This window comes from Camelina sativa, chromosome 20 (assembly GCF_000633955.1).
Source record: "Camelina sativa cultivar DH55 chromosome 20, Cs, whole genome shotgun sequence".
Taxonomy (NCBI): domain Eukaryota; kingdom Viridiplantae; phylum Streptophyta; class Magnoliopsida; order Brassicales; family Brassicaceae; genus Camelina; species Camelina sativa.
Genome location: NC_025704.1, coordinates 24,281,236 through 24,305,018, shown reverse-complemented (window position 1 = coordinate 24,305,018; position 23,783 = coordinate 24,281,236). Strand labels below are relative to the sequence as shown.

General features: G+C 36.4%; 2 protein-coding genes across 2 annotated transcripts; one reads left to right on the top strand and one right to left on the bottom strand.

The window, feature by feature from the left end:
* Nucleotides 625–2,017, top strand: LOC104771590 (embryonic protein DC-8-like). Its single transcript, XM_010496140.2, has 2 exons — nucleotides 625–852; nucleotides 1,026–2,017. The coding sequence occupies exons 1-2, from the start codon at nucleotides 703–705 to the stop codon at nucleotides 1,887–1,889; spliced, it is 1,014 nt and encodes a 337-aa protein (XP_010494442.1). The 5' UTR covers nucleotides 625–702; the 3' UTR covers nucleotides 1,890–2,017.
* On the bottom strand, nucleotides 21,040–21,462 carry LOC109131356 (RNA-directed DNA polymerase homolog; the record flags this gene model as incomplete). The annotated part of the gene is made up of 1 exon (XM_019242243.1): nucleotides 21,040–21,462. A coding segment is annotated over one exon (423 nt), but the record flags the coding sequence as incomplete, so codon positions are not given.

The following is a 23,783-nucleotide window of genomic DNA, read 5'->3' as shown; positions in this document are numbered from 1 at the left end:
TATCATTTGTGACCATTTGAGACTATAGTTTCGTAACAATAAGATACATAATTAAAACGTTATTTTAAACACAAATTGTGACGATTTAAAGACGTTTTGTTAGTCTGTAATTAAGACAGTTTTGTTACTTTTTGGTGTCGTAGTTATTGATGACAAAATGGTTACTAATATATTCGTTGCAACTCTTGTGACGTTTTTGTTACAAATAAAAATTTGTGACCATTGTATTACAACTATTTAAAAATCGTCACAAATACGTAACAATATTTATATTGTGACTAAATACTTTGTATTGTGACTAAATATTTCGTCTTAATAAAATTATTTTTTTGTAGTGAATATAACATGAATGCTTTTTTTTTTTTTTATGAAATCTCGAACGTTTAATAAACGTCAATTCGCGTTTTATACTCAAAAGTCAAAATAAACGTATAGAAACTAAAAAGAATCACTAATCCAACGGTCCATTATCCATACAGATACACCGCAATTGTTCGATAACGCACCATAGCTAAGCTACCATTGCTAAACACGTGTCACGACACCAACACGTGTCAAATTCGTATCACCAGCTGTCCTAAATGGTTTCTATAAGTTCGCAACATAAGATAGTGTTAAGAAAAGAATACATATTGAAAAAAGTTAGACAAAAGCATTTTAAAAAGCTAAATTACGAAGAAGAAGAGATTGTGTCTTTGATTGATGGACATGGCGGCTATGCAACTAACTAGAACTGCTTTTTTTGGTCTCTCGAAGGCTTTCCCTATAAGCCGAGCTCCGAGAACTCTTGCGGTGGTGATTGGTTGCAAAACATCTCGTGTCTTTTTCGCCTCGTCGGTTAACCATTCTCAGGTAATTAATAAATAAACCGGTTTATAAGCGTGTGTAATTAACTAGTTCATTCCTAAATCCTAAGTGAGCTTATTGATTAAAGAAGTTGATATAATTAGGTTAACGTGGTTGACAAGAAATCAGGTGAAGTTATGAAGTTATAGGACTGATCAATGCTTTTTTTGGCTTTTTAGGGGAGATATGATCCGGTAGAGAAATCGAGAGACTCGAGGGCTGATTTGGCTTATGAGTCGAAGAAATGGAGAGAAGAATCAGGAGAATACTCTGAAGGGGGTAAAGAAAAAGCTAAGGGTAAAGCGTACGATACGAACGGTAAGACGAGAGATTATGCAGAACAAACGAAAGATAAAGTGAACGAAGGTGCGAGCAGAGCAGCTGATAAAGCCTACGAGACGAAAGAGAAAGCTAAGGACAAGGCCTATGATGCGAAAGAGAAGACTAAAGATTATGCGGAAGAGGCTAGGGATAGGGTGAATGAAGGAGCGAGCAGAGCAGCTGATAAAGCCTACGAGACGAAGGAGAAAGCTAAGGACAAAGCCTATGATATGAAAGAGAAGACTAAAGATTACGCTGAAGAGGCTAGGGATAGAGTGAATGAAGGAGCGAGTCGAGCAGCTGATAAAACCTACGAGACAAAAGAGAAAGCTAAGGAAAAAGCCTATGATGTGAAAGAGAATACTAAAGATTACGCAGAAGAGGCCAAGGATAAGGTGAACGAAGGAGCGAGCAAAGCATCTGATAAAGCCTACGAGACTAAAGAGAGGGCGAAGGACTATGCAGAGGACTCAAAGGAGAGAGCAGATGATATGGCACATGGGTTAAAGGAAAAGGCTCAAGATATTGGGGAGAAGACTAAGGAGACTGTAAAAGATGTGTGGGAGACGGCGAAGAGCACGGCTCAGAAGGTGACAGAGGCGGTGGTTGGGTCCGGTGAGGAGGCGGATAGGGCTCGGGATGATGTTGATAAGGGCTTGGAGGATCTGTCTAAAAAGGCGAATGAAAATCGGAATAAGGATGATGATTTCAAGAAGTTCTAAATTCACTGATCACGTTGTGCCTTATGTTTTATTATAACTTATAAGTAGTGCTCATCTTTTCGTGTTCAATAAGCTCTGTTTCAGAAACTTGGGTAGAAGGTATTAAAACGTTTTACTTTTAAAAGAGACTCTCTTATCGCTTTGAATCAATGTAGAAGTAAAGAGTAGTACTCAAGAATCAAGTTCTAAAGCGGCTTAAGTTAAGAAGTGTGTTGCGGTGAGGCTTACATAATTTGGATATCTTACCTGACGAACCACAACCATTGACGACTTGTTAGTGACTTAGTTTTACATTCCCTTAGAGAATTGAGAAAGAACTTGAAGTTGAGAAAGTAACACTATAGTCACTTGGATTGATTTGTCAAGAAACCACCAAACGCTCTTTCCATCCGCATCATCATTCTTGCTGTCATTGTACTCAAGTCTAAGTATGACATTTGATAAACCACGAATTATCAAATAGAAATGAATCAAACGATAAATCGAAACAAAGTTCATGAAACAAGGATCACCAATTGTCTCTTCAATATTGTCTTATGGCCTAGGAGAAGGTATCGGCGTCGAAATCAACACAAGGATAATCTTATCATTTAAAGAAAAAAGAAAAAGAGGTAATTTAGATTACCTCAAATCGCTATCACCAAAGGCATGATTCTCTGTGACAGACAGAAACCCGGCATCCGTTGATCTCCGCTTCAGGGGAGATCACGGGGAACCAGATGGAGCTTACGTTTAAACTCCACTCTGCCGGACCAGATGGACATCTTACATAATCTGTCATCTTACAGTCCTTTCGTCTTTCCACGAGAGACATTCTCTCACCAGGAAGGACGTGAGAAGTATCCTTCTCTCACGGGGTACCAATATGGCTACTCGAACCCTGGTGAGACTCTTAAATCATGCTGAGTCAACACCACTTTATCTGGGTGAGAATTGGTGACCTAATCTCAATTCGATTAATACTTAATCACAATTAAAACAAATAAGTTAAGTTTATAATACCAAAAAAAAAGGTCCTATTTATAATACAAGCTTATGGGCTGGATTTTCTCATATATAAACAGATCTTTTCAAAACAAAGCTCAACAATAATCAAATATCTATACTATTAAAAGGGAAGCATTATTTACAAGGCAAAATAAATCCTGAAATATATGACATAAAATGACCCTGAATAAATTAAAAAGCATATAATACAAAAAGGACATTAAAGTAAATTTGATAATAAAAATGCACGGATCCTATATACCCTGGATTAATTCTGTTCGGATCATGTATTAACTGTTCAGAGCTGTTATTCATACTCCCGTATCCAAACAGAATCGAAACAAGCATCTGCAATAAAATTCAAAAAAGGTAAGTAGTTTTGCGTAAACAATTTAAGGAAACAATAATTTTGATATTTATGTATATGTTTAATTTGGGCAATTAATTTCGAAATTGTATATATGTAAACTTATTTAATTTGATTTTATATTTTGAGATATATCCGGAAACAAGAAATTATGATGTTACCTAATATACAAAATCATCTAAATGTTTATAGAAATAATTTAAATCAGTATCTATTAAAATCGAGCAATTAAATACAAAATTGTATATATGTATAAAAATATAATTTGGTTATATATTGTGAGATATCTGTAAACAATATTTATGATTTTATATTATGATTTCAAACATATGTATTACATATATACAGTATGTTTAAATCTTGGATACTGAATTAAGATATACATACGTTTGAAACTACTTATAACTTATCATTTTATCAATGCATAAATGTGCGGATCCGAAAACATGTTACAACTAAAGTAAAACAACAGTATTTTAAATATGTTTTTTTTTCTTCAGCTTATCTAGCATAAGCATGTACAAAACAAGAGATAAAAGAATGTTAACTGACACGGCATGTATGTGTGATTCTATTAACTGAATGTTTCAAAGAAATTATTTTTCTTCATCAAATACTTTATTTTGTTTTGAATCAAACTATTACGTGTTTGTGTGCTAAATATGTAGGAACATGATTTTGAGGAAATGAGAAAAGAATAATGGGACGGAAACGGGATGGAAGGAGGAATAAGATGAGATTAAAAATTTTCAAAAATCAAAATCCAGGATCATGTTAGAATTAAAATAAATTAATGCTTCCAATATATTATGTAACATATTTTTCAATTTATCTAACACAAAAATGTCAAAAAAATATTCAAAAGAAAAAGAAAAAACATTAAACTATGTTCTATAATAGATAAAAAAAAAATCAACCATAGTTATGAGACATATACAGGACATGATGGATTTTATGTCCTAAATTAGACATACCATCTTTCTGTTACTATTTTTTAATATAATTGTTTTTACTGATAACAAAAACAAATTTGATCATTTTTTTGTCTAAACCGAATTAAAAATAAATCAAATACTAAACTGATACAAAAAAAGTTTGGATTATGAATGTTAATAACATTTATTAAAAATATGTTTACAAACATAATCCACATGTACGTAATAAATTATAAATGTATTAGTAAATTTAGTTTTTAAAATCAACCCCGCACGTATGTGCGGGTCCGAATCTAGTATTAAAATAAAATGGAAAACAATAATCAAAACTGGTGATGAAATTTTCAGTTCATAATGTATAAACTTTCAATAGAGAAGACAAAGGCCATGAATGGAAGACAGTTTTTTAAATGGATTTTAGATTATAGTTTTTTGTTTTTGATTTTTTGGTTTTTAAAAAATATTTACATAAGAATATAGGATAAAAGAGAAGAATCCTTTTGGTTAACCATAAAAATATTTACATAAGAAATCTATGGATTCTTGTTTTTGTTAATATTTGTAAAGAAAAGCTACAGACTATTTTTTCTAATTTTTAGGGAATCTATTTATTGTAAAATCTTGAATGGAGAAAAAAAGGGTTTTGAAAAACAAAATCCAAAAACTATGGTAGAATCACTTACCATTCAAAGGCCAAAGATTATCACAACAAAAAAAAAATAATGAAAATTGTAATGAGGATGACTAATTCAAGCTAGAGGTTCTAAGTTCATTAAGCCTTTTTGCGTTTCGTTGTTATTTTGGTACGTATAAGTAGTGTTCATTTTTGTATGTTTGAAAATATCTGTTTCTGAAACTTTTATGAAAGGTATTCAAAGGTTTTTAAGAGAAAGACTCGTTTCGTTTTGAGGTTGATATGTAAAAGTAAAGAGTAGACAAAGATCAAGTTATCTAGATAGTATGCACTTTATAATTTCACTAACCACCACGATCGAGTTTAAGTTCATTCCTACTAGTTCGTTCGATTTGGGACTTTATAGTCTCTAATTAGTGTTTGAATATAGCGTTTCCTGTCTTGTTTCTATATCTAACTCATGGCTGTTCTAATTAGTCATAGAAGATGGAGTTCTATTCCTTTTTCATTCTTATTACAAATAACTTTCACATCCAAGTAAAGAGCTTTCAAATGCTTGGTTCTGTAAAACTCTGTTTCCTCTGCTATTTTGTTTTTAATGAATTGTAATTTTTTTTGAAAATCAGCATAACATGCAGAAACCGGTAAAGAAAAAAGCAACAGTCAAAAGTGAACGAAGGTGCAAGTAGAGCAGCTGATAAAGCCTACGAGACGAAAGAAAAAGCTAAGGACAAAAAGCTTATGATATGAAAGAGAAGACTAAAGAGTAAAGACTACGCAGAAGAGGCCAAGGATAAGAGGTGGATGAAGGAGCTAAAAGAGCTGCGGATAAAGCGGAGGAGACGAAAGATAGAAAGAAGGACTATACAGAGGACTACTCAAAGGAAGGAGCAGAGGATATGTCACATCATGGGTTTGAACTTTGAAGATCTTATTATATTCATCTCCGTCGTTATCATCATCATTCTCGTTTTATTTGTACTCAAGTGTAAGTATACCATCGGCCAAATAGAGGACCCTTTTTCGACATAAACATGGTGGTCATTGTGTCTTTTGTCGGGACAAGACCCAATACTATCACAAGCAAATCTTCCAGCAAGTCACTAATCATGTCCTCGCCAGTTGTCTCTTCCATTTTGGCATCTTCACGAGGCAAAACCCTAACCCTATGAGAAAGTATTTTTGTTGTTGGTTTTAATGTGAAACCCTATTAGAACCTAACAGGTCTTATTGACTCTTATCAAGATATACCATCTAATATATCAAATGAGAAGTCGAAAGAGCTCACAGCCAATCTCACAAAAATTTATGTCGTTTATCCTTAATGAAAATGCCCCTGAAATTTTTTTGGACAAGCTTTTGTTCTCTATTTAGGTTGCTGAAACGCACCACATTCATCCTCAGACTTAAAATTACTAATTTGTCATTAATGAGATTCAAAACTGGACTTTTTTACCCTTCAAATTAATTTAGAAAATTATAAAAGTTTAAATTTCTTAAATATCTAATCTATATAATCGTCAAAACGTGATTTTATAAATTTAAAAACGCTAAAACCTAAAATAATGGGCTTTATATAAAACCCAAACAAAATATACCGACCTATTCGAAACCCTAAAATTATAGGTTGTTAACTAATATATAAATAGGTATAACCCTAACCATTCTCCATAATTCGAAATCTTTAAAAAAGAGAAAACCCTAATTTTTCTCATGTTCTTGAAATTATATATGTATTATAGTCTTGATGATCCTTTATACGGTTCTTCGTATTCGTGTTCGTGTTCTAATGATTCATATCCTCTTTCTGTAGTATTTGTTTGGAACGCAAGTTCGAGCATTACCAAAACTTTGTGTATGGTTTCTTTACTTCTTATATTATATTGTATAGGTTTCTTGATTTATTAAAAGTTTTGTAAAAACTATTATACTAATTCTTATGTTTCATGTGAGTTAGTAGATGGTCGTGATCTTAGTTCTATGTTCCCGCACAAGAAATCTAGGTAATTTATTTTTTGTATACCTAAAACTTAATTCTTTATACTTTGATGATGCTAAATAAAAAGGCTCATGTTTATAGTTGTAGGAAAGCTTCTGAAGATGCTAATATTAATGAGAGATGTTTGGTAATTTTAATAGTAAAGTATTATATCATCGTTATTTAATTTTATTCATGTGTTTGTGGCTCTAATAAATAAATATAAATCAATAGGTGGAGGTGGCGAGGACTATCGAACTTTTTTATTTGAATTCTGCATCTTCATCGTTGCTAAAAGGTATATTGCTAAATTTAAAATTCTTTTGTTAATATTATAAATATTTCTAATGATTTAAATTAAAACATTATTTAGATGAAACTACCAATGATCGTATGGTGAAAAACAGGTATTGTTTTAAATTTTATAAGAAATTAATATTATATATTTAATTCAGAAAATCATACTAATATTTGTAGTTACGGATTATTGTTGCAGAAAGAATATGAATGGTGCTAATAATATCCCAACATTTACGGTATATTTTTAAATAAATGATATTTTTATTGTTTAAAATTATCTACTCTTATTCTCGTATATAACATCATTTAGTGTGATTAATCAACAGACTAGAGATGCAGAGTCAGCAATACAACGTCTTTCGGCTATTGTTCGGTAGTAGTTTATGTTAAAAAAGCATACTTGACCATAATTCTTTGTTTGAATCATCTTCTAACGTTTGTTACTAATTGCTTAATTTGGTATTAACACGGAAACAATTTGTGTTTAAAACTCATCCTGATACTAATACTTTTATATAAACATTATACTAGCGTTTATTCGTAATTCTTTAATCCTAACCCTATTTTTTGTTATTATCTGCAGAGAAGCTATTAATCGCAAAGAATCTAAGTTGTTTCCTTTCCCTTTAAAATACACGGTAATTACCTAAAAAATATTCTCATTAAATTTCTATTAGATATAATATATGACATTGTTATTATTTTGAAATAGACTGCATATGGAAGAAGAAATGATTGGTGTCGTAGCAAATATTCTGGCGTCAAGAGAGGAGGAGGACGGAATTTAGAGAATAGTAGGATGAATGTTATGAGATCTTATAATTGCTGTTTTTTGGATATTGTTTTAGATGGATGAATATTTTATGAAATAGAAATATTTTCAAAGTTTATTTATTTTATTAATTAAAAATACTGTACTTTTATAATGACGACCAAAAATAAAAATCGTGAAATACAATTATTAACAATACAAACGACCAGATACTAAGGTTCTTGATCATTATGTAAATTTAAATAAATCAATGAAATGCTATATTGATAACTATTATTTTTAAAAAATGTGATAAATATTATGTTCAATATTTTGAAGAATATTATTAAATTAATGTAAATAAATTGCATATGGAAGAAGAAATGATTGGTGTCGTAGCAAATATTCAGGCGTGAAGAGAAGATAAGAATGATATTTAGAGAATAGTATGATGAATGTCATGATATCTTATAACTGCTGTTTTGGATATTGTTTTAGATGGATGAATATTTTATGAAATAGAAATATTTTAAAGGTTTAATTATTTTATTATTTTAAAAATATCGTACATTATAATGTCGACCAAAAATAAAAATAGTGAAATGCAATTATTAACAATATAATCGACCGGTTACTAAAGTTCTTGATCATTATGTAAATCTGAAAAAATTAATGAAATGCCATATTGATAGCTAATACTTTTTAAAATGTGATAAATTTTATGTTCAATATTTTGAAGATTAAGATAATCTAAGGTTGTTAATCTAAGGTTGTTAATCTAAGGTTGTCAATTTTACATTATGTAAAGTAGGGTGGATAAACTTAAGAAGTATTCTATATTTAAAACAGAATAGAATATGGTGTATTATCACGATTAATGTAAAAATAGAAAATATAAAATACGCATTAAAAGCCGTAATGATAAACATTAAAAAGATGACTATTTATCTCTAAAATAAAGGGAAGTGTAAAGATATTTATGTCTCGAGATCTATACAAATTAGTTAAATGATTTGTTAAACATATATTTTTAAATATCACTTTCAAAAAAAAATGTAAATTATATATATATATTAAATTACATATATATATATATATATGTCTATTCGACTCTTTTGATTTCAACCTAAATGAAAGAAGAAAACAAAAAAAAATAACAAACTATGGTTAGGTATAGCTTTTTCGATGATGGTTCGCGTTTGAACTCTTCAAAATATGAATGGAAAATTCGTGTGAAAGTCTTGTGTCTGTGGGAAGATAAAAGTCCAAGTTTGGAGATGGTTTTATCTGATGTTAAGGTATTTACTTTATTCTAATCATCATAAGCTCATTATATATTTTAAAAATAAAGCGTATATGCAATTATACCTGAAAGTTTAAAATTATAAGATTTTTAGAATATTGTTTTGACATATAAAATTGTATTATGCGATAATTATTAATACTATGTTTTATTATGGTATTAAGGTCCAATGTTCCTTTCGTGGAGATGTTTATGATCGTTTTGGCCACCACACATCATTACAAAATTGTTATTTTGTATAATACCAAAATCAAAGAAAATTCAATTGTTGGAGGGGAAGATTTCTATGATTTTGTCGATTTCAAACTCATTAATGATGGTACCCAATGTGAAGATTACTTAGTGGGTGAGGAATAATTTTGTTATTTTGATATTAATTTCAATAATTATTTGTAAATCTTTGTATTTGAACTATTTTTAATTTTATACAGATTTCATCGGTGAGGTTGTCAATGTTGGGGAATTCAGCTGTAATTTCAGGAAATTACAACAAAAAAGATGAAATTAAGTTGTCGGAGAATCATGAAAAACATGTGGACGTAACACAAAGTGATAATATCCATGCGTTGTTTAAGTATTGCACTCGATTTGGTCCAGACAAAAAGAAAAAACACTACTTATCATGATCACTCAGAAATAGATTGCACATTCTTTGAAGAAACTGATGATGACAGTGATGTTGGAGATCAGGACGATGATGATTATATACAGGAAGGAAGTGATGAGGAAGATGATGTTTGTTATGATACAATGGATGAAGAAGAGGATGATACTGAAGAAGAAATTGATGTTGAGGGCGAATACCAGCCAGATAATAGTGATAACGATGATCATAATGAGGATAAATATGTCCAAGATTTAGAGGAGGATGAGATGCAAAGTACTGAAGAAAATCTTGAAATAAATAATAGAGCAGAGGATTACTCAATTAACCACAAAATATCTTTTGATCTTCGTGATTTCAGGTAAATTTATATACTCATATATATATATATATATTATACATAATAATAATTTTGAATTATATTTAAACATAAAGTTTAAATTCTTGAAATTTTAGTGGAACCCTAATAAGGTGTGAATTATTTGAAACATCGGCTGCAAAATTCTACGATACTTTAAAATCTTTCCGGGTGATCGCTTGGTCTGTGTTATTCGATGGGCTCTAATTGATGTTTTCAAAGGTATACATTAAATTTGATGATAGTTCCTGCTCAGTTTTGATGATCAGGTATTAAAAGAATTGTTTCTGTACTTTGCAGGAAAAATAAGTATATCTTCTACAGTTTGTACGCAAATAAAACTCAATTTGCAAGTTCCTGAGTTTGCGAAGATGATGGAATTGTAAGATTATCCTATCTGTTCATACTATAAATTAGATGAAAACATTATAGAATTCCGTTTATAATCTTCTTTTCATGTTTGAACTAACCGATTTATAGGAGACTAAGCAAGAGGACTCGCAAATAGAAGACTGACTTCCTCATTTTGTTTGGCTTAATAGCGATTTTAGAGGGTTTTAACTATTTTATATTTTAATAATATATGGATTAAATTTTTTTTAACATAAATCAAAGTTTTAATTTATTTACAGAAATCTTTTTATGGTTAAATTAACCAAAATATTATTCTTTTAACAATATTTTGATAAAAATAACTACATATAAAATACTTACAAAAAATTTAAAAGACAGAGACTTTTAAGTTTTCAATAAAGTTTCAACAAAAATTGTAACAAAGATACGATAGTCCAATGCATGATAATAAAAAGATGTTAGCATGCAAGTTGAAAAATACAAAGTTAGACCTTCAATTTGAAATTTAGAGTTTCAACCGTCCAATAAAAAATTTAAAATAAAGTCTTTTGAAAAAACAAAAACATTGTTCATTCTTATCGAACAGAGACTCATGCAGCTTTCCTGTGTATACCACGGGTTTTAATACAATCCATACAAATCTAGAACTCTAATTCTTATAATCCTTATCTTTTTTGGACTACTATATGAACTTCAAAAAAATTATTGTAGTGTTTGGAACCTCTCACTGAAACTTCTCCTTGCTTCTAAATACACACAACACCAAAAAAAAAGAAAAAAAGGATGGTGATGTACTTAAAAGATCTGAATCCTACGTTACGTAACCCGAAAGTTGCTGTGAAAATTCTTAGAGAATGGCCACTCCAATTTATTCAAGGATAGCCTTTTTATCAAAGTTTGATTTTGGTAGACGAAAGGGTAAATCTTCTTCCTCTTCCCATTTTGCCGTAATTTTTTCAAATATCAAATGAGATATACAACATAAATAAATCAATGAAATTCTATATTGTGTTTCTATTATAGGTAGGATTGATGCCAAGATAGATGCAGATCTTTATTTAGACAGTTACTATGGAAAGATCAAGGAAAGAGACTGGTACGAGATTTCTGGATTTTTAGTGGTTGAATGTCAAAAATTATTCCGAAACTCAAACCACCCGTTTGAGATCCCGATCCAGGTTAAAACAAAAATGATTCCAATATATCCTCGAAGTACTGACAATTTTATCCTTCTGTATGATGCATTGAAAATGCATAACTCAACGCCTGACGAGAAGAACCGTTGTGTAGGTAAGCTTTAATATTCAAGTTATCTTAAGAAATTCGTCCTTATCTGATGATATTCTACTTTAAAGATGATGTCTTTGTTTTGATATTTTTCTAAATTTTTGTTTTTCCATTGGAAAAATCTTTTATGCTAGATGCCATAGGAATGTTGATACATGTAAACGAGCCTCAGACAATTGAATTCCTTGAACCTCAAAATGGCTACATTTCAGAGAATCAAGTTGTGACATTCACTATCCTTGAACACAAGTAAGAGAATATTCAAAACTTTCGATAATATTGAAAATATATTCTTTATTATTTAAAACAATTCTTGATTAACTTATACAAAATCAAATTATTTGTGAAAGTGGCCAAGAGATTGAATGTGTTGCTGTTGGTTTGGTTTGTACTGCATTTCTTGAGAAACGGGATGTTTCTTCCTCTACCTATGCTAATCAACCAATAATGTGTACTCTTCTGTTTTCGAGGATCTCTATATACGAAGGTACTGTTTAATAGTCTCATATACCATTCTAAACTATCATTTCCTTACTTAAATTCTTCTTTGCTAGGTATGCAATGTATGATGTCTCAGTTACGATGTTCAAAGGTCATTCTTGAAGATGAAGTGGCTGGATTTAATACTGCCGTTATGCTGTAATGTCATTAATTTAATAAATTGAAAAAATTCAGTATAAACAACATTATGGCGGAATTTTAATCCTGAATTATTCATTTTTTACAGACGCTGGCTAGACGTGGATTGCATTGATGAAGACAATGAAGATGAAGATTGAGACTGTGGTTGGAGAACTATAAATCCACTTCTCAATTTTTATTTTTATTTTGTTAACTTTACTACTGTTGTTTTAGACTTTACAATAATAATTTGATGAAACTTTGGACATGAATATTCGTGTTTAATTATGTTTGGAATTATCATTATTTTTGTCATTACAAGTTGAATCTAATATCACTATTTTACTAATATAAATATCTTAAAAAGTAGTATGAGTTTATCCTGATTAAACGTTATTATTCTTAATTTCGACAGAGAAGATCGAAGATTTTTCATGGGTAATCTAGATGGGCCTGACCTTAATAGACGCCAATATGAAAGCTTTCGCGGCTGTTAAAACTAATATTTAAGCATTCTACGTCTCTATAATAATATTGTGACCTTTTGTTTTCCCCTCTCAACAAAGAAAAAAAAAGGTTTATTATCATACATAACCTTGTGGTAAGATCTCAATCAATATTTACTTAATTTTTTTGTTTCCTGAATTCTTAGATTGGGAGTTAAAAGTTTTTCATATATATTTTCAGAATTTGAGATGGAAGGTGGAAGTTCAAGGAAACGCAAAGAGCTCATGTCCAATTTTGAATGGGAAGATGGAGCAATCAAGACGGTTAAACAAGCGTTCCGAAAATCGAGAGATGTGGTAATAAAGGAAACGACGAGACATTTCACTGCGATCCTTGATATGTTGAAAGAGTATATCAACAAAAAGGAAGAATTTGTTGGCCTATTCTGTCAACTTGAAACAATCGATGCTCAGATCTCGCAAATTAACGATATCTTGGAGGGGCAAATCGACTTGGTTGCAGAGCGTAACAGGCTAGAAGATGTTAGGGTTGTTATTGAGAAAGATGTCAAAGAATGTGTTGTTCCTAATATTGATTGGGTAGGGTTAAAATGTTAAGAATTTTATCTTAAACATTTAAAGTTCTTAAGTATTTTTTATTTTCTGACGAAAAAATATAATCGGGGTATTTATTTTATTATTCTAAAACCTAAGAATTCGTTAAATCGATATTATAAAACTAGAGATATTGACATATCTACGATATCTAAATATAACTATACTTCAGTTTTTTAAAAATCAGAATAAACATAAATTAGTATTGGACTTTAATACTTTTCAGAATTATTCATGGTGATATAGTTTCTATATTCATTGAATGAAATATCTATAACAATATTTAAAACTTATTTAAATCGTAATTTTCTAAAAAAAAAATGGGAAATCTAATAATATATTTGGTGATTACTGAAAATGTACAAATACCATTTAAGTTTATCAAATGATAGAGTAATTTGGAGTTTTGAGAATATCGAAAAATGTAAAATTCCAAAAAAAATATATTGTATTATGTATATATATTCGTTTACAACTTTTTAAAGTCAAGATCGTAGGTTTCGTTTTACCCTAATTTTTTTTTCTTTTGAAAACATGGCAAACCTTCAATCCAATGCTATTAAAAAAATCTGGAAGAGAGACTATTTTTACGATGTGGACGATCTAAACCCCTTCATTTATAAGTGGAAAATTAACGTCAAAATACTGAGGAAGTTTGAGTTCCGTCATCCTCTTTTCAAATCAACAGACTTGATTGTAGTTGATGATAAAGTATATTTACAGTATACATCGCCTTTTGATATATTTCAAAATAAAATTATGTTTCTTAAATATTTTTAATGTAGGGTAAGAAAATTCATGTGATGATGCGTCCTCCTTATCGTGATATCTTTATAAATGATCTGGAAGAAGGTGAATGGATAACGTTATCAAGGCTCTCACTAACAATGGTTGATGGGATTTTAAAGCTAACTGATCATCGTTTTATGATACATTGGGGAAAAAGACATGGTTTAGAAAAATTCATCCTTTGTCTTCCAAGCAGTTTTATTCTTTTGTATCATTTAATGATATCAAAAAAGGATATTTAGACCCTGATCATTGTGTTGGTGAGAAAAAAAAAAACTTATCATAAATTTTAAATATATCTGTTAGTTTATCTTCTAATGGAATTTTTATGAGCAGACATTATTGGAAGAGTATACACTGTTGGAAATCGTTTTGAAGAAGGTCCACCAAGTAAAGAATGGAATGAGTTGTTCGTTGTTTTAGAAAATATTGAGTAACTCGTTCTACTTTAAAACTTTTAATTTAATAATATAATCATACTTATTAATGTCTCTAATTCTAAACAAATTATAATTGTAAGTTTGATTCGGATTCCAACGATGAAAGTGATTCTGATAGCTCTTCTGATGGGAATTCATTCGAGATTAATGATAACAATACGACATCTAACATGTTTCTTGGGTTTCCTCCCATAAAAGCTAAGTTACTAAATAATGGTATTACTTGATGCATATCTAATTGTTTATATGATAGATTTGTAATTATGTATTTAACTAATACATATAAAAACTATTAATCAAATTTTTATGTAGGTTATTATGATGATGGAGATCCTTATTTTTTATGTGATAATTGTGGAGCATATATGTGGTATGGAGAACGGGTGAATAGACGGACTAAAAAGGCAAAGCCAAATTTTTCATTATGTTGCCATCGTGGCAAAGTAGTACTTCTTACGTTGAAGACTGCACCTAAAACAGTACTATCGTTGTTTTATAATCACGACGATAGGAGTAAAAACTTCTGTGATAACATACGAGCGTACAACATGATGTTTTCATTCACATCGTTAGGTGGAAAAATTAACCATTCCATAAATAATGGTAGAGGACCGTATCTATTTCAGATGTGCGGAGAAAACTATCATCGTATTGGTGATATTTTACCAGAACATGGCAAGGAACCAATGTTTTTGCAATTATATATACATGACGTATGTAATGAAGTAGCTAACAGAATCTCTGCATTTAGGTAATTATTAATATTATTAAATATGTATATAAATATTTGTCATATCTCAAATATATGTTAAATATCTTTAATATTTGATATATTCTACTAATCATGATTATTATAAATTTATGTTTTTGGCGTTGATATAGAACATCTGGATCTTTGGGAGATTTAAGACATGAGATTGTTGAACTCTTAAAAAAAAGATGCTTGATAGTCATAACCCGCATGTTAAGGCATTTAGATCGGCAAGTGAAAGATTTAATATGGAGGACGGTAGCGAAGGTTTGCAATTAATGTTACCTTCGGAAAGAACGACTGATGCAAGAACTCATAATCTTCCTACCAGCAAAGAGGTTGTTGCTCTAATACCCGGAGATTTTATGGCTGGTGTGAATAAACATGACATTGTTATAGAAAGTCGTTCGGATAATTTACAGAGGATAAGTGAGCTTCATCCCGCGTACTTGCCTTTACAATACCCATTGTTGTTCCTTTATGGTGAAGATGGTTACAGATTAGACATCGATATAGGGTTCGTGGATACCCGTGGACGTAAAAGGAAAACGGTCACCATGAGAGAATTTTATGCATAGAGAGTATTTGAAAGATATGAAGAATCCTCGATTATTGTTATGGCAGGCAAATTATTCCAGCAGTTTTTAGTTGATGCATTTACTACTATAGAATCAAACAGGTTGAACTATATTTGAATGAATCAAAGCAAGCTCCGAACTGAAAGAGTCGATAAGATAATTGAAGCTGCCAAAAAAGGACATGAAGATTTTTCACAACACGGAAAGAGGATATTTATTCCGTCATCGTTTACAGGCGGAAAGAGATATATGATGCAACATTATCTGGACGCCATGGCTACTTGCAAGTATTATGGATTTCCTGATCTGTTCATAACTTTTACGTGCAACCCAAAGTGGCCTGAAATAGATCGTTATCTTGAAAGGCATCGTCTTAGTAAAGAAGATAGACCTGATATATGTAGTCGGGTTTTCAAGATGAAACTTGATAGATTATTGGAGCAAGTGACAAAGGAAAAAACTTTTGGTATCGTATATTCTGGTATGTTTTATAATATTTATTATTATTTATATTAGTCTTCCAATCATGTCAATATATTAATGCTTATCTGTTTTCATATTTTCCAGCCATGTATACAATAAAATTTTAGAAGAGGGGTTTGCCTCATGCACACATGATTCTGTTTTTACATCCAGACAATAAGATGCGTACAATATATGAAACAACCCTTCTTTTTTTTTTTTAATACCTTAACTTACTAGTGGTCCCATACCCACTAACATCCTAACAACAATCAATAACCGCGGAATAACCAAATAAAACAAATTCCATTAAACCAAAAGAATTCCAACAACAATAATCCAATAATTCAACAATGACATAGCAAGGTTCCAACATCCTACAATGCTCTATCAACTCAATACTAGCAACCTAACAATAGCTAGACCACAATCAATCAAGTCTCTAGAACATCCTCCTCTTCATCGCCTTTGATTCCACGATCACACTTTTCCTTTACCTGCACATCACAAACAACAATTGAGATGCGTAAGTATTATCATAAATACTTAGTGAGGCCGTCCTCCCATCTACTAGGTTATACACACAAGCATATGAGACCCTCAAGTTATGCAAGCAAACAAAACACAAGCAATACATCAAACCAGGAAAACAAGTCTCGGTTGAGACTAGTGTCGACCGATGCCACCAGAAAGTGTCGACCGATGCTGAACCAAAAGGTGTCGACCGATGCCACAAGAAAGTGTCGACCGATGCTGAACCAAAAGTGTCGACCGATGCTCGAATGGTGTCGATCGATGCCATATCTGCAGACGCGAACTACGCGAACACGAACGACGAATCCCGATTCCAAACCATCCCGAATCCGTTCCAAACTCACCCAATTACCTCAGAAATCACTGGGAATCACAAAAGCAACGAACCCAAGCAACAAAACAACACAAACAGCAAAGAAAACACACAAACAAGAGAGATCTCATGCTTAGATCAACCATGGTCAAGCACTCACCTCAAGAACAGGAAGATTGGATTGAGAAACGTGGAAAACAACACCTCCAGAAGCTCCCCCTTCGTTTCCAGCAACAACTAACCCTCCTACAGCCTCAGATCTCTCCAAAAACTCCAAGAACAAGCCCAGAAAGTCACAAAAACGTTTCTCTCTCTTTTCTCTCTTTCTTTCACTAAGCGGCGACCAAATAACTCCCCAAAAACCCTTAAACTCGTCCTTAGACGCTTATAACACGATTTAGGGATTTAATTGAACCAAACCGAACCAATTCGGCAATTAATCAAACCGGCCGAACCCAGAAATTAGTGGTGTCGATCGATGCCACTAGGGTGTCGATCGACACTCCTTTCAAAATCACAAAATCCGGTTCGCGGATGTTACAATTCTCCCCCACCAATATGGATTCCTCCCCGAATCCTGCAATACCGTCCAACTGCCAAGGACCTCCGTGCCACCGTCAGCACGGCCCGCACGTCCCCAGACCGGACTAAACACCATCAGCCAAGGTTTCCCGTGCCACTGTCGCAACAGCCCGCACACCTCCGACTGACCCTCGAGGTCTCCCTCTAGCCAATATACTCGCATCATAAACACTATTTGCTCACAACTCAGTGCTTCCCCCGTCCGTGGTCGCAACCAACGAATCATGCCGGCTCGCTAACAGGCCAACCGCCTTAAGCTACGGTATCCAGGAAGTCACTCACACACACTCCCCTCGCTCTCGGGTCGCAACCCTCGAGACATACCGGCTCACTGCCGAGTCTCGGCTCACAGCTACGGTATCCAGGGAGCCTCACATATCCCGCTCTTGGGTCGTCACCCTCAAGCGCGCTCTCGGATCGTCATCCGAAGCAACATACCACTCCCACTCTCTGGCCACAAAGTCCATCGAGCTATCGGTATCATGTGAGTTGGGCCCGCACGGCCTTGAGCAAAAAAAATACTGATGCCAACGAGTATCTCCCGGCTAGATCTTCCTCAACATTTCCACAAAAACCTTCCTCTTTTAGAAACTTTCTAATTCTGGAAACCTTCCTTTTGTGGAAACTTCTATTTATGGAAACTTTCCAAAAATAGACACCCGAGCTATTTCTCTTTTCCCATGACAACAACAGTCAAACATAAAGAAAAATACTCATCTTATTAATCTCAAAAATGTCATAATCGTTACAATCTCAACGAAATTACATCAGAAAAAAAAAAAACCAAAAATACAACAACCGGAGCCAACAACCCGCATCCCGAGCACCACCTCATCTTGATACTTAGTCGCACAACCAACCACCCCTAAGCGACCAAATATCAAGAGAGATGGGCTGGAATACTCCGTACCCGCTCCAGCCACGGACTACAACTCGGACCCGGCTAGACAAGCTCAAGTCGCGGTCTGCTTCTCAAACCACTTCTTAAACCTTGCCTTCATCCTCGCCTCGGGCTCCCAAGTCTGCTCCTCTACTCCGTCACAGTCCCACAGGACTCTCATCAAAGGAATCTTCTTCTTCCGAAGTTCCTTGACTCTCCTCTCGAGCACCCTCACTGGTCTCGCCTCTAAAGTCATGTTAGGCTGAAGATCCTCAGGAATCTTAGCCAACAACTGATCACCCTCGTGAAGACACTTCCTCAGCATCGACACATGAAATACCTTGTGGAACGCACGCATAACCTCAGGCAACTCCAGCCGGTATGCCACTGGTCCCACCCGCTCAACCACTCTGAACGGACCCATGTACCTCGGACTCAACTTAGTCTCTGTCAATGACCTGTTCGGACCCCGCAACATGGCCATCTTGAGGTACACTCTATCACCAACCTGAAACTCAAGATCCTTTCTCCTCTTATCAGCATAGCTCTTCTGCCGATCCTGAGCCTCCTTCATGTTCAGCCTCAAAACCCGAATCTTCTCCGAGGTCTCCTGAACAAAATCTGCACCAAATATGCTCCTCTCCCCCACCTGAGTCCAACATAAAGGTGTACGACACGGCCTCCCATACAGGGCCTCATAAGGAGCCATCCCAATACTAGCCTGGTAGCTGTTGTTATAAGCAAACTCCACCAAGCTCAAGTGATCTGCCCAATGACCACCCCAATCCAGCACACACATCCTCAATAAATCCTCCAAAATCTGGATCGTCCTCTCTGACTGACCGTCCGTCTGAGGATGATAGGCTGTACTCATATGCACCTTCGTGCCCATCTCTGCCTGAAACGCCCTCCAGAACACCGAAGTGAACTTGGAATCTCTATCAGACACAATACTAGCAGGCACACCATGCAATCTGACTATCTCCCTCACATACTTCTTGGCCAAAACCGCTGCTCCATCAGTTTTCTTGATGGCCAGAAAATGCGCGGACTTAGTCAAACGGTCCACAATGACCCAAATAGCATCAAACGTCCTCGACACAGGTAAACCTACCACGAAGTCCATCGTGATCAAATCCCACTTCCACTCTGGAATGGGTAAACTCTGTAACAAACCACCAGGAACCTGATGCTCCGCCTTCACCAGCTGGCAAGTATCACACTTCGCCACCCAGTCAGCTACGTCCTTCTTCATCACGATCCAGTGATAATACCGCTTGAGGTCACGGTACATCTTGGTCGCTCCTGGATGAATAGAGAACTTGCTCGAATGAGCCTCTCTCAGTATCTCCTGCCTCAAATCCTCACCCTTGGGCACACAGATCCGACCATGCACAAGGATAGTACCATTAGCAGAAACCTGATACTCTGCACCCGCAGCCTTAGAGGCATTCACCAGCCCCTCATCACTCTCCTGAGCTAACCTCACTCTGCTCAACAAATCTGCTCTATCAACTGCCTCCAAACCCAAAGGTTCCTGTGAGATAGCACACAAACTCAATGCACTAATCTCACCTACCAACACCTCCATATCCTGCTCCTGAGCCGAAGCCACCCGCTTCCGACTCAAGGCATCTGCAACCAGATTAGCTTTACCAGGATGGTAAGCTATGTCCAAATCATAATCCGCTACTAACTCCATCCAACGCCTCTGCCTCAAATTCAGCTCAGGCTGAGTAAAAATGTACTTCAGACTCTTGTGATCTGTAAATACCTGTACCTTCCCACCATACAGATAGAATCTCCAAATCTTAAGAGTAAAGATCACTGCTGCCATCTCCAAATCATGAGTAGGATAATTAGCTTCATGCTTCCGCAACTGCCGCGAAGCATAAGCTATAACCTTCCCCTGCTGCATAAGTACACAACCCAACCCCACTCTAGAAGCATATGTATTCACAACATAAGGCTCGTCCTGCTCAGGCAATGCTAACACCGGCGTGGTAGTCAACATCTGCTTGAGACTTGCAAAACTTGCCTCACACTCTGGTGACCACACAAACGGGACATCCTTCCCTGTAAGCTTAGTCATCGGCTGAGCCATACTCGCAAAACCCCGAACAAACCTCCTGTAGTAACCTGCTAACCCCAGGAAACTCCGAATCTCAGTGGCACTCTGCAGCCTCGGCCACTCCCTGATGGACTGAATCTTCTCTGGATCCACTGAAACTCCCTCAGCTGAAACAATATGACCCAAGAACCCCATCTCACGCTGCCAGAAACTGCACTTACTCAGCTTAGCAAACAACTTCTGCTCCCGCAGCTTCTCCAACACTGCTCTCAGATGTACTGCATGCTCCTCAGGACTCTTAGAATATACCAGGATGTCGTCGATGAAAATGATGACTGACACGTCCAGAAACTCCTGGAACACGCTGTTCATCAATCTCATAAACGCAGCTGGCGCGTTTGTCAACCCAAACGGCATCACCACAAACTCATAGTGCCCATATCTCGTCCTGAAGGCTGTCTTCCTCACATCTGCCTCATGAATAGGGATCTGATGATAACCTGAAGCCAAGTCGATCTTGGAGAACCAAGTAGCACCCCTCAACTGATCCAACAACTCATCAATCCTCGGGAGAGGGTACTTGTTCTTCACAGTAACTCGGTTCAAACCCCGGTAGTCAATACACAACCGAAAACTCCCATCCTTCTTCTTAACAAACAACACCGGAGCTCCCCACGGTGAACAACTAGGACGGATAAAACCCTTGCCCAACAAATCCTCCAGCTGCTTCTTCAGCTCTGCCATCTCTGCTGGAGCCATCCTGTAAGGAGCCTTGGATAACGGCATCGTCCCCGGTTCCAGCTCAATGGTAAAAGGATCCGACCGAGATGGTGGTAATCCCTGCAATGACTGGAACACATCCTCAAAGTCCTCCACAACCGGAATACCGCTAACCGTAGACTTCCCCACTGACTCTGGCATAGATATAGTAACCAGATAGGCCTCACGGCCCTTCTCGATCATCTTCCCTGCCTGAACGGCTGAGATCACGAGACTCCCCGAAGTCGGTCTAATACCCTGAAAAACCAACTTCCCTCCTGGACGCTCAAACTCCACTCTACCCCGATAGCAATCCAAATGCACCTTATACCGATGCAACCAATCCATACCAAGAATGACGTCATACAACTCCACTGGACTGATAAGCAAATCCGCTGGCCACGACTCTCCTGCGATCTGAATATCAACTCCTCCAGCTCGTCCAATAACCCTCAGAAACTTGCCTCCAGCAACTCTGACAACTCCTGAACGCTCTCCAGAATCCCCTCTGATCCCCGCACTCACGGCACACTCCGGAGTAATGAAGCTATGAGAAGCTCCAGAATCAAACATAACATGGGACTTAAACCCGCCCACCAACAAGGTCCCTACACAAATCTCATGTGTTGAGAACCTAACACTTGACCACAAGCAAAAACAAATATAATCTGAACTATTGAATTGACTAAGTTCGAATCTCAGAAGTTATACCTGTGATCGCTCCTGCACTAGTGCCACCGGGCTCCTGGGTCGAGTACACCTGAGTCGTCGGCTCAATCCAACCCACCGGCTGCACACCGTGCTGCACACCCTGCTGCACCCCTGGCTGAGCTCCAGCCTGCAACACTGCTACTGCCCTCTGCTGCAACTTGGGACAACGAGGCTTGATATGCCCCGTCTCTCTGCAGTAGTAACACACTCGAGTATCGGTCCGCGGCTCCGTCACCGCCCGCTGCTCTGTCACTGCCCGCTGCTCACCTCTCTGTGGACAGCTAGTCACCTTGTGGTCCCTACTACCACACCCAAAGCATCTCGCACCCCCGTGCCTCGACCTCTGCATAGCATCAAACTTCCGCTTCTGCCCTTGCGCAGGCTTGCCGCCCTTGCTAGGAACAGAAGACGGCTGAGACTGCTGAGACTGCTGTGGCTGCACTGAAGAACCGACCACAACCACCTGTGACCTCAAATCATCCTCTATCCCAGCTGCAACCTCAACCAACTCCGCTCTCGTAGCATAACTCCTCACTCTACACCGAGTCCTCAAATCATCCCGCAGAGCCAACAAAAACCTCCGCACCTGAGCCGCCTCTGGCTCCCATGCCCTGCCTGCATACCCTACAAGCCGACTGAACTCTGCATCCAGCTCCCGCACTGTACGGTTCCCCTGAGTCAGACCCAAGAACCGTGCCTCCATACGATCAAGTGCCTCCTGAGGAAAATACTTGGAGTTAAACTCCCCCACAAAATCTCCCCAAGACATACCCCGCTGCACCCTCCGTGCTGTCACCGACCTCCACCACACACAAGCATCTCCTGACAAGTAAAACACGGCCAGATCCACCCTGTACCGGTCGGGACACCTAAGCGAAAGGAAAATATCCTCCATCCGCTCTCTCCACTCATCCGCTACACTCGGATCGGTACTTCCTGAGAAATACCCTGCTCCCACATGCCGCAGCTGCTCCATCATCCGAACATACTGAGCATCCACTACCTCGGCCCCCGGCTGCACACCTGCCTGCAAACCCGCTGCAGGCTGCACCACTGGAACCTGTCCACCACCCACTGGCGGCACTACTGGATCCTGCCCACCAACCACTGGCGGCACAACTGCTGGAAGTCGCTGCAAAGCCTGAGCTACCTGAGCTAGCAAGTCCATCAAGACATCCTCCCTGCCTGGAGCACCTCCCGCTGCAACCCCCACACCCGGGGCAACACCGTGACCGACACCGGGCCCATCCGCCCTGCCGTCACCCAAACCAGCCTGGTCTCCAGACACACTAGGATGAACCTGTGACTCCGCCACCTCCTCACTGGCCATGCTCTGGGTCACACTCACACTGGCCTCAGGAACCTGACCTCGTCCCCGACCACGACCACGACCACGCCCACGACCACGACCGCGACCAACAGCATCCTCACCCCTAACCATCTGTATCATCCAAGAACAGAAGGCTAAGCAAACAATAATTCTA

What these genes read in the sequence shown, in the direction of transcription:
- LOC104771590 (XM_010496140.2), top strand. Translation starts at nt 703, where the DNA reads ATGGACATGGCGGCTATGCAACTAACTAGAACTGCTTTTTTTGGTCTC. An exon ending in CGTCGGTTAACCATTCTCAG is followed by an intron (nt 853 to 1,025) that starts GTAATTAATAAA and finishes TTGGCTTTTTAG; the next exon opens with GGGAGATATGATCCGGTAGA.